General features: G+C 40.4%; 1 protein-coding gene across 13 annotated transcripts in view; it reads right to left on the reverse strand.

The window, feature by feature from the left end:
- The window catches only part of TRIM9 (tripartite motif containing 9), a 117,847-nt gene that overhangs the window by 31,420 nt on the left and 73,781 nt on the right, over positions 1-12,646 (reverse strand). For all 13 annotated transcript variants that reach the window (XM_027553735.1, XM_027553733.1, XM_027553731.1 and 10 more), the window contains exons 4-5: positions 7,082-7,192; positions 5,817-5,970 (exon numbers count right to left, since the gene is read on the reverse strand). In XM_027553735.1, coding sequence (XP_027409536.1) covers positions 5,817-5,970; positions 7,082-7,192 — 265 coding nt within the window. The remainder of the gene's footprint in view (positions 1-5,816; positions 5,971-7,081; positions 7,193-12,646) is intronic.

The raw sequence follows: 12,646 nt of genomic DNA on the forward strand, positions 1-12,646 counted from the left end.
TTTTCCTTATTTACCCCAAAGTGACATTGCATATAAAAGGAAATGTGATAAAATTACAGTCTTGTTAAAAAAGACTAAGGCTGGCGTTTCAGAACGACAGATTTTATACTGGGTGTTGTATCTTTATTACCCCTCTTCAATTTATTAGGTATAAAATAAATGGCCTACAAGAATCCAGAGTATTTTCAGATTGATTTATCTCTTATGCTTTGGAAATGGATAGCATTATAGTTGTTGGGCTGAACTCCGAGAGAAAAGGTTTTGTTTTATTGAAATTCCTATAAGTGGAGCTACAATAACTATCTTAACACATTCATGATCATTCCTGGACATCTTTATTTTTCCTAAATAACTAGCTTCCCCTGACCTGATGAGAATTATAGTACTCAGTATCCTCTTAGCCTGTAAAATCAAGCTTCCGGCTAAAAGTTCTCTTAGACACAGAATGGTAGCTGTTCTTACTGACTTCCTTGGGGTCTGGTGGAGCCTCATCTCAAAATTAAATTCTGCCACTGTGGCCTGTTAATACCAAGGTTTTCAAAAGTCTTACCTTTTTAAGGTCATTCTAGTTCAAATTATCTCTCATGATTTTCATATTTACTTATTTTTCTCTCTAATCCTTCAGACTGACAGCCCTCACACCATCCAGAATTCCTCTGTGCGGGTTCACAAGAGTGTGGTGAGGACAAGGGAGAAAAGGGAGCTGTGAGGGAGCCACGAGAACACATGTGAGGTGGAAACACTGCTGAGGCCCAGACTGTGGGGAGGGGCTTACATGTGTCCACTCAGTTAATTTTCAACACCAGCCCACAAGGTAGGTACTGTGATGATCTCTATTTGTAGACAAGGGAACTGAAACACAGGAGGGATTCAGGGTGAGGCAGTGGCAGAGCTGGGTTTTGACGCCCAGCAGGTTGGCTCCCTGGGCTGGATGTTTACATCACTGCCTCTCCAGTCAGGGGCTCAGTAATAGTGAATTAGAGGGAGAGTGCAGGCCTAATTCCAAGAGCAGTGTTTCTTCTTAGTTCCTAGAATGTGAACGATAAAGCTTCTCAAGAATTGCTGTTATAGATTATAATAGTTCACCTTAAGAGCTGTAGTGGCTGGGAGAGCAATTTTACTGTCATCATCTCTGAAGGTTCCTTTGTGGACTGTCATTCCTTTTTATGATGGTTGAACAATACAAATAGCATCTGAGGAAAGTTTAGACTTCAGCAGAAGAATGGGCTGTTTCTGGAAAGCTGGCATTAGTACTTTGCTGAGGATAAACTTGCACACAAGGCTTTGAGGACACGAATTCCAGGCCCCCAGAGCATGAACAGATTTCATGCAAGTTCCCACATGTGGGGGCTTCCCTGGTGGTTCAGTGGCAAAGAATCTGCTTGCAGTTCAGGAGATGCAGGTTCAATCCCTGAATTGGGAAGATCCCCTGGAGAAGGGAATGGCTACCCTTTCCAGCATTCCTGCCTGAGAAATCCCATGGACAGAGGAGCCTAGTAGGCCACAGTCCATGGAGTTGCAAGAGTTGGGCATGACTTAGCAATTAAACCACCACCACCACCCCATGTATGCTCATTCCCTTCTCTGCCAAACCTCTGGGTGTTTTTTTCCCATGATCTACAGGAGAATCTGTTTAGATCACATTGTCCTTGCCCATGACCTTGGTGCATATTCAGGGCTTTTTAACGTTCAACATGAGTTAATGGAGATAAATGTGTCCCTAGGTGAGTAGAGGCACTCAAGAGATTAATATCTGTTGGTCTATGTGTTAAAAAGGCTTGATGGACTGTCAGGTCAATGTTTCACCCTGGGTCAGAATGAACACCCCGACATCTGGCGTTTTATTTCAGCACTAACTCATGAACCTTGGGATACTTTGTGTCCTTAAACAATTCTGGGGTAATAATATTTTTCTGGGAGATAGTACGTATCTGGAATCTATTCTGAGCCAAGCAACAGAGCCCCTGATAGACTGGCAAAAAAGATATTAAAATATCCTTCCCATGACCAGGTAAAAGTTGAAAATAGCAATTTGGGATTAAGGAAAAATGTTTCTATTACTCTATAATAAAAACAGAAAACAAAGTTTAATTGGTTGTTGTCTACAAAAGAAAAGTCTGAGAGATCAAACACCACTCCCAGTAGTCTGGAAAGAGGGTAAGATGATTTTCTAATCAAAATGCAACTGGAGAAATGCCCTTACATTTTGTGATGTTTGAACAGAGAGGGTACCAACATTCTTCACTCAGATCTCAATTGCTTGAGGGTGATATGGAATCCAAAAGAGCAGATCAGTAAAATCCTTAGCTAATAAGAGACTAATTTTAGACAATGCATTTTAGTTGAGTAGCAGATGCTGTGAGAATATTTTAAAATGAGCAAGAGACCTATCTTGTCTGATGTTAAGAAAAAAAGGTATCTGAGATAAAATTTCAAAACTGGAGAGATTCTCACATTTTGAGTCAGGAAGTAGACAGATATTTTAGTTTAAGTTTGAGTCAGACTTAAATGCCTATTTCAAGTAACTTTGAAAATATTTTAAACTTTCTACTAATCCACTTAGCACAATTAGAAATTATATATTGAAACCAACATATTGTTAGTCTTACAATGGGAGAGTCCCTTGGACTACAAGGAGATCCAACCCGTCCATTCTGAAGGAGATCAGCCCTGGGATTTCTTTGGAAGGAATGATGCTAAAGCTGAAACTCCAGTACTTTGGCCACCTCATGCGAAGAGTTGACTCATTGGAAAAGACTCTGATGCTGGGAGGGATTGGGGGCAGGAGGAGAAGGGGACGACAGAGGATGAGATGGCTGGATGGCATCACTGACTCAATGGACATGAGTCTGAGTGAACTCCGGGAGTTGGTGATGGACAGGGAGGCCTGGCATGCTGCGATTCATGGGGTCGCAAAGAGTTGGACACTGAGCAACTGAACTGAACTGAACACCATTTCAAGTGCTACTTAAATTTAGCTATTACTACATGGACATGAGTGTGCAATTTCTTGAGATATTTTCCTGACTGTGAAGCTCAGTTTGCTAAACTGACTATGAATATCCTAAGAAAATAAAAAGACCAACAACACACTAGGCATGGTTGTGTATATGCTAACAGACATCAAAGCGGGGGCAAGCAAGACAAGTCTTAACTGCAGGTAACTGAGTTCTGGGTCATGGCCTTTCAGCTTTTTCTCTCCTTTAAAAGTGTGACAGATAAAAATTATTCAGATTTTAAGGAGGACTGGGCTCTTACTGAATTAATTAAATTTAGTGAACACAACACACACACACACACATAAACATATAAATTAATTCCTCAGAGGGATACTTATTAGAAGTAAATTAACATGAAGTATTAAAAAGAAAAGGAAAATGGAACAATCCAGTCTCATACCAAGTGGCCTACTGTATTAACTTTATAAATAACTGTTTTGGATAATTTTGTATTCTAGGTGAGTTTTTGCTATAAGAGTGTTCTGCACTTTGGCCTTTCACATGCATGGCATTCTCTGCTGTGTGTACAGTCATGTCCACAGTTACGCTTGTGTGCAGCCCTAAGTGGCCAAGTGATAATACTTTAGGAGTGTGATCTGTGATGCACAACATGTGAACCTGTAATTGCTACTTCCAAGGAAGGGCCCATTTACTGCAATACAATTGTCATCACTGTGTCAACTGGCTTGGACTCCACCATGGCAGATGGACATCTCTCAGAATGGATGGGGGAGGAGAGGGCTTTCAGCTGATTAAAGCATCTGAAAGCCCTGAGGCCTCTATGCTCTACCTGCCCCTCCTCCTGCCCCTTCACCAAGGCTAACTGGATTGACTCATTTTTTTTTTTTCTTCTCTCTTACACCAAAAGCCCTTACATTGCCCTTTTGTGACACATTTTCTCCTCTGAGCTACTTGTGACATAACCTTTCAATGATTCTACCTTGTTGAAGGAACTGGGGACAAAAAGAGGCTGATCAAGGGGGCTCTGCATATTATTGGGATGGTGACACAACACAGGCTACCATGTAGGGGTTAAAATTTTTTTTTTAAAGCCTGAAAGCATTGCTGCAACAAAAACAAATTTAATTTCTCAAGATTAAGAGAAGAATTCAGTTACTTCTTGAAGAAGTGGCTTAGTAAGGCACTAACTTTACAGCACAAACTGGAAGTTGTAGGTGTGAGTTCTGGAACCATGCTCCATGGGTTTGAATTCTGGCCCTGCCAGTCACTAGCTGGGTGAGCCCAGGCAAGTAACCCAGTCTTCCTGCACCTCAATGTCCTCAGCTGCTTACTAGGATTGGGAGAATAAAATGAGTTAATCTATGGAAAGCATTTTGTAATCCATGGAAAGAGCATGTCTGATTTGGTAGGCAGCCAGTAAAAGCTAAATGTTTTTGTTACTACAACAAAGCATTTTTATTTACAATCTATACCCTAGTTACTTTGAAAATTAATAAAGGCATTATCCCAAAGCAATACATATTAAACAAAGAGATGAGGAAACTGAAGATGAAAGAGGACAAAAACTCATTAAGATGAGAGAAGTACTGTGCATTACCCAGGACAGGAATGTGTGTAACTGCACATGTAGTATAAACCCCTAATACCCACGGGGTTATATGGTTCCAATAAAAGGATGTATGCGGATTTTTCTTAAGACACAAAAATTCTAAACCATTGGATTCTAAGTTATTTATTACATGGATGCTTAAGTTGGGAGAAGCAAAGAGCAAATCAATTACTTTAGTTTTAAAAAAGATCAGAAAATGACAAAGTTGTGGAGATGGAAGCCAGATCAGTGGGGATGGGGGACTAAGAGGGGCAGATGAGGGAAAGCATTGATGGAGTAGTTCTGTATCTGGACTGCAGAGGTGGATACACATGTGATGTGACGGCACAGAACTACACATACACACACACTGTACGGATGTCAGTTTCCTGGTTTTGATGTTATGTGACAGTTACGTCAGATGTAACCATGAATGGAAACTGGATGAAGGGTAGAGGGACCTCTCCTTACTATTGTTGCAACTTACTCTGAATGTATAAGTTATTTTACCATAAAAAGGTTTTTAAAAATTCAGAAATATTTTTCAAATGGGATATTACTTACACTGCCATAAAAGTATTATTGCATGGTTGGCTTGAGTTTTTACCTTTTCTTCAAAGAGTTATATTCCTTAAGATAATTTTAAGTACTTGTATGTCCCCTCAGCAGATACTACAAATCTCTAGATCTTGCCATACCCCTTAATTTCAGAGACCAAAAAATTTAAAATGTTAAAGTTTTTATTACATACTTTCATTTTCCTTCTGTACCCAGGCTCTCATTTTCCTGACCAGCATAGGCAAGCCAATTCTGATCCTCTCAAATTCCTGCTAATCCACAATCAACTGTCTGCCACTATCTCTATCCCTGTAGAAGCAGTTTCAATGCTGAACTCCCTTGATTTATATCAATATATCGGGGTTACCGTCTGTAACAAGATGTTATTTATGTACAGCGATGTTCTCTCTCTTTCTTCCTCTAATGCTGAGCATGTGAAATCTCTTATGTCTCTCAAAAAGGCAAGCATTGTGTCCATCTGATTTATCTGACATTCCAGCTACAAGGATATAATTTCCATTACACAATAAGATGGGAGCTATTCCAGATTTTTGTAACACTAACCAGAGGTGTGTGTGTGTGTGGACTTTCTCACCTCTCAGCTGATTTATAAACCCGGTGGCTGCCTTTTGTTTGCTGTAATCTGCAAGCTGCCTTTACCCTGCTTCTAGCAGGGAGTTTCTCGGACTGGGTGGGGCACAGGCACGCACCTTTCATCTGCACGAAGTCGAGCTGGTGGATGGACTGCAGCAGAGGGCTGTTGTCCAGACTCAAGTCGAAGTCCGTGGTCATCCTGGGAGTGAGCGTGCCTTTCCCCCACTGATCCTCAGTCAGGTGCACTCTCCTTATGAGAGCATCAGAAATCTATTCAAACAAAGAGCATAGCCTAAGAAATACAACCCCACACTGGGCACCCAAACTGCTCTTTGGCTATCCAGTGTGCCCCACCAAGCGCCTTGGGACCCACATCCTTCCTGTCTCTATGCAGGCAGAGAGGAACTTCTGATGATGAGAGTAACCTGTGATTTATCATGAAAATCTGAGTACTTCTGGGACTCAGAGGGATCACTATATATAACTAGAAGCTGTTAGTTGCTCTATTATATCATCTGGATACATGATCATGCTATTTATGACTGATTAGCTAAAAGCCAACAACATTCAGTAGTGATAGGTTAGCAATTAGTGAAATCCACTAGCACCAACAATCATAGGTTTCTGATATGAGCTATGGGTATCACGTCAAGACCTAAGACCTAATGACTTTTATTAAGTGGTTCAGAGAGGTTGCATATGATCATCTGTAAGATGAGATTTCCTAATCATCATCTTCATGCATGATCTGATTCTTTGGTAGAGGACTTTTTCATTTCTTATATTTAGGCCCCCCCCATCATTCTTGGCCAGTTTGGTAGAATGTTAGTTGAAAGGAAGCTACATGTTCCTTAATCAGAGGTCCATTAATCACTGGGATCAAAAGTTAAGTAAAATTTAGCTGACATCACAGCATGTCATTAAAACAACACTAAAGAAATAATGAGACATCCAAACAATGAAAAAATTTCACTCTGTTTGGGAAATCACTGACTTGCCAGAAGGAGGTGTAAAGAAGGTAGAAACATGTGTATACTTACATTTCTGACAAAATTGTCCAAGATATTAGTAAAGGGACCCAATTCTTACGCAAGGTAAAAAGTTTGCTTTGGAGGAACTTAGAGGGAATTATGTTTTCATGATCAAACATAAACAAAAACAAGTTTTAAAAGCCTTTTCAGTCTTGTAGCCCATGATGGTAGGGTCTTCTGAGAAGCCAGTGAAGTTCCAAAGGCACCCACATCCATATGGCAACACAAAGGTGGGTTCCATTGTGGAATGTCCCATACCCAGCTAGGTCTGTTGGGAGTCTGGCCTTGGCATCATAGAGTCAGTCTCAGGGAACACTGAGTATCTGAAGCAGAAACTAGTTGACACTTACCTGCAAAAAGCCACTAGGATCATTTTCCTTAATCACCTCCAGGCAGTACTCCATGAGACCCGTGGTCTGGCGCAATTTCACTGTGCAGTGAGAGATCTGATCTCGAACCACCTAGGATTGATAAGACGACAGAATGGTCCAAAGTGGCAGAGTGTAGAAAAGAAAGCAAACTAGGACTTTGGAAAACTTCTTCAAACCAGAATCCAAGAGCATCATGGAGTGGAACTCAATTTATGAGAATATTTTGTGGCAGTGTCTGCTGGGAACAATGGCTCTGGAAGACAGATTGGATAATGGCTCTTACTAGAGCCATCAGAAAGGCACACGGTTGTTAGACCTCTGGGAAGCTGGTTACCTTGGTGCCTCAAGGGACATCTTGGTTCCATCACAGGTCTCCATCACTCCCCTCTCTGGGAGCTGCTCTAAGTGAGAGGTCATGGGAGGGTCTGTTAAATGACTGAGTGGCTGGAGGTGCAGTTGCAGCGTCTGTTCTGTGACACAGCCACCCACCATCTTTGCTCACCCTCTACCTGTCCCTTCTAAAGAGCAGATATCACCATTTGAACCCAGATCCTCTCTTGTTCTGATTCTCTTTTCCCTGAGCGGGTAAGCCTAGAAGTGGTTGCTGAAAGACAATGAGCTAATGACAGCAAGTATGCCAGACAAAGATGGATACAGAATCAAGTTATAATTGACTTAGCATCACTCATTGCCTCATTTGGGAAAGCAGTTTTAAAGGCTATTTGCTCAGCGATGAGTCTGCCTGACCTAGAGAGGTATCTCTTTGAACATGCAGGTTCTGCCGCTGGGAAGTTATCTTTGCCGTGTCAAGTGTATGACACTCCTTGAAAAATTTCTTTCTTTAGAAATGCTTGTCCTCTGCGTCCCTGCTCAGTGACCCAAATCCTGAAGCAGGTTTTGAAGCACAGAATTGAACAAGGGCTTTCTAGGAACCTATTACTCACCTTCTGTATTTGTACTATTTTGCAGAAGCCTCAAACCTCCCCCTCTCAATCCCCCCAGCATTCTGGATTTTATGGGTAATAACTAAAATGGGTTTTAATAATAATTATTTAAAAACTTTCCCTTATTCCTTGTTCAGTTTTGATTATAAATTTATTTTCCATGAAAGATGATTACATCCTGTTTCAAAAACAACAGGAAAATAGGTTTAAGAAAAGCAAATAGTCTCACTACTCCAATGCAAATTTTTAAAGAATTTTGATGTTTCCTTTTAGTTTTTCTCCCTTGAGCTAGATTTAGTTATAGTTGCAATTATAGTATATGACAATTTCACCTGTTTCCCATTTAACACCATATCACGGGCATTTTCTGTGTTGCCATCATCAATAAATGTTACTGACTACAAAAATACTCTATTGAGTGGGTTCAATTTATTTAACCTATTTTTGATAAAGTTCTTTCTAATTTTTTGACAGTTAATTCATTCAATATTGTTGATCTTCTAATTATTTTATTGTAATAAATATATATAACATATAACTTAAACCATTTAAACTATATTTAATTGGAGAATTCTGTGGCACTAAATAAGTTCACATTGTTATACAACCATTACCACCAACCATCTCCAAAACTTTTTCTTCTTCCCAAACTGAAGCTCTGGACTTATTAAACAGTAACTCTGCATTCACCCCTGCTCCCAGCCTCTGGCAACCACCATTCTACTTTCTGTCTCTGTCAACCTGACTACTCTAGGTACCTCATACACGTGGAATCATCAGTATTTGTCCTTTTGTGACTAGTTTATTTCTTTTACATAATGTCTTCAAGGTTTATCCATGTTGTAGCTTGTGTCAACATTTTTGTCAAGACTGAATAATATTCCATTATATGTATATACTACATTTTGTTTATCCATTCATCTGCTGATGGACATCTATGTTTCTTCCGCCTTTTGGCTATTTTGAATAAATTTATGAACATAAGAATACAAATATCTGTGTGAGTGTCTGTTTCACTTTTTTTTTTTTTTTTTTAGGGAGGGGTGGTTCATATACCCTAAAGTGGAATTACTGACTTGTATGGTGACTCTATTTTAATTTTTTTTTTGAGAAATCACCATACTACTTTCCACAGTAGCTGCATCATTTACATTCTCACCAACAATGCACAAGGGTTCCAATTTCTTTACATTCTCACCAACACTTATCAGTCTGTTTTTTTTTTTTTTCCCCAAATAGTAGCCATTCCCTCATGGCTCAGTTGGTAAAGAATCCACCTGCAAAGTAGGAGACCCCGGTTTGATTCCTGGGTCAGGAAGATCTGCTAGAGAAGGGATAGGTTACCCACTCCAGTATTCTTGGACTTCCGTTGTGGCTCAGCTGGTAAAGAATCTGCCTGCAATGTGGAAGACCTGGGTTCAATCCCTAGGTTGAGAAGATCCCCTGGAGATGGGAAAGGCTACCCACTCCAGTATTCTGGCCTAGAGAATTCCATGGGGTCGCAGAGACACAACTGAGCGACTTTTACTTTCTTTCCCATCCTAGTGGGTGTGAAGTGGTATTTCATTGTGGTTTTGATTAGCATTTCCTGAAGGAAAGTTATGACCAACCTAGATAGCATATTCAAAAGCAGAGACATTACTTTGCCAACAAAGGTCCGTCTAGTCAAGGCTATGGTTTTTCCAGTGGTCATGTATGGATGTGAGAGTTGGACTGTGAAGAAGGCTGAGCGCCAAAGAATTGATGCTTTTGAACTGTGGTGTTGGAGAAGACTCTTAAGAGTCCCTTGGACTGCAAGGAGATCCAACCAGTCCATTCTGAAGGAAATCAGCCCTGGGATTTCTTTGGAGGGAATGATGCTGAAGCTGAAATTCCAGTACTTTGGTCACCTCATGCGAAGAGCTGACTCATTGGAAAAGACTCTGATGCTGGGAGGGATTGGGGGCAGGAGGAGAAGGGGACGACAGAGGATGAGATGGCTGGATGGCATCACTGACTCGATGGACCTGAGTCTGAGTGAACTCCAGGAGTTGGTGATGGACAGGGAGGCCTGGCGTGCTGCGATTCATGGGGTCACAAAGAGTCAGACACGACTGAGCAACTGAACTGAATGACTCATAGGGCTTACCTGGTGGCTCAGAAAAGCTGCCTGCAATGTGGGAGAACTGGGTTTGATCCCTGGGTTGGGAAGATCCCCTGGAGAAGGCAGGGGAACCCATTCCATTATTCTTGCCTGGAGAATCTGCACGGACAGAGGAGCCTGGCAGTCTGCAGTCCATGGGGTTGCAAAGAGTCGGATATGACTGAGCAACTAAGCACAGCACAATGACTCATAATCTTGAGCATCTTTTCATGTACTTATTGTATATCTTCTTTGACAAAAAGTCTGTTCAAGTCATTTGCCCATTTTGAAATTGGGTTGTTTGTTTTTGACAATAAGAATTTGCAAATTTTCATGAAGTCCAATTTGCCTACTTTTTCTTTTGTTGCCTATGTCTTTGATGCCATATCCAAGAAATCATTGCCAAACCCAGTGTCATGAAGCATTTGCCCTATGTTTTCATCTAAGAGTTTTATAGTTCCAGTTCTTACTTTTCAGTCTTTGATTCACTTCAGGTTAATTTTTGTACATGGCTTTGGTAACTGTCCAACTTCATTCTTTTGCATGAAGATAGTTTCCCACCATCATTTGTTACTAAACCCACCTTTTCCCCATTGCATAGTCTTGGAAGCTTTGTCAAAAATCACTTGACCATGTATGTGAGAATTCACTTCTGGGCTTTATTCGATTTCCAGTGGTCTTCTGTCTATCTTTATGCTAGTACAGTATTCTGTAGCTTTGTAGTGCATTTTGTAATCAGGAAGTGTGAGAACTCCAATTCTGCCCTTCTTTTTCAAGCTTGTTTTGGCTATTTGGAGTCTCCTAATATTTTGACAGATGATTTGTTATTGCTTTTTAAAATAAAAAATAAAATGTAGGATTTAAAATCTCTTTATTGGAATTGGTGAAAGAAACCACCTTTGATGTGAAGATTGTTTTGTGATTTTGATTGGGGGAAAACATCACTTTTAAATTCACTGGTTGATTTATTTTCTCCTAACATCTAGTATGTTTCTGTCAAACTAACACCATTGTCTATTGGTCTGGGCTCAAGTGATGCAGATTATTATATTATATTTTCATTTTATTATTTTACTTTAATATCAGGAGGTAAAGAAAAGTTAAGTTTCTGCTTCTTGGGGAAAAAGAAAACATCCGTAAGTTAAGCACTTAAAAAAATGCAATGCAGGGGACCTACAGCTATTATACTACTCATCTCTGCTATATGACGCTTGACTAAATTGTTCCCAGAAAGTGTTTTTACATTTCAGCAGCCAGTGCCTCAATGCTGCTAGGTAGCAGAAACCTCAGCAGTCACCTTTCACTGTCCCAGTGGCATTTGCCCTAGGACTATATAGAAGTGACTGGTACTAAAATTCCGAATAACAAGCACAGGCTGGATCTGAGCACTACAACCCAAAGTAAGCCTCCTTTTGAGGCAAAAAAGACTGAACTGTGTTTACTTGCCAGAACGTTCAGCTCAATGATAATTTTATGACCAAAATGTGCTGAAATAAATATATTACTCAGGCCTCATAAAATTCTATGTCTGCCTCTATAAATTTCCTTCTTAAGCAAGGTTTATTTGGTGCCAAAGGAGCTGTGGGAGTGTTGAGGGCTCTGATTACTCTTAAGAAGCTTCATTGTTGTGCTGCCAAAGAGTCTGTGAGTTTCAGGGGTGTTTGCTGTTGGCTGTTGTATTCCATGGTTCAAGCTTCTTGGAAGGACTCAATATCCTGCTTGGCTCGCAACTCCCACTGTTGCTACAGTGCATGCTGGTCCATTTTTAAAACATTTTAATCAAACATTTTGCTATGATCACAGTAACCTGTGATAAAATTCACTATTAAAAATGAATCGGTGTGTTCCCAGAAGTGGCATTTTTGGGTGTTTTATAATTAACTTTTAGTTTCTCAATTAATCTAGCAAGATTTACCATATTATGGAAATCAGCCAGATAATTGAATCTTTTAAGAGTATAAATTTTTTTTTTCTGTGAGTGTCTTCATTCAGCTTTCTTACTTGCTACCTTCTTCACTCTGTGTTATTTCTACTCCTTATTAGTACTATTTACTTCTACATTATATGTTTTTTAATGAAAAACAATTCATAGGAAGTCAGACCATGTCACTTTTTCTTTGAGTTCTATATTTTTTTGCAGTGGCTCTGATGCTCTGGAGAAACCCTTGGCACTGTGTTTTCAGCTGGCTGGATATAAGGAGTTTCTAAGGAAATGTACATGTTGCAGGAGTGACATGAATCAGTTCAGTTCAGTTCAGTTACTCAGTCTTGTCTGACTCTTTGCGACCCCATGAATCACAGTATGCCAGGCCTCCCTGTCCATCACCAACTCCCGGAGTTCACCCAAACTCATGTGCGTTGAGTCGGTGATGCCATCCAGCCATCTCATCCTCTGTCGTCCCCTTCTCCTCCTGCCCCCAATCCCTCCCAGCATCAGAGTCTTTTCTAATGAGTCAACTCTTCGCATGAGGTGGCCAA

Source organism: Bos indicus x Bos taurus, chromosome 10 (assembly GCF_003369695.1).
Source record: "Bos indicus x Bos taurus breed Angus x Brahman F1 hybrid chromosome 10, Bos_hybrid_MaternalHap_v2.0, whole genome shotgun sequence".
Classification (NCBI taxonomy): domain Eukaryota; kingdom Metazoa; phylum Chordata; class Mammalia; order Artiodactyla; family Bovidae; genus Bos; species Bos indicus x Bos taurus.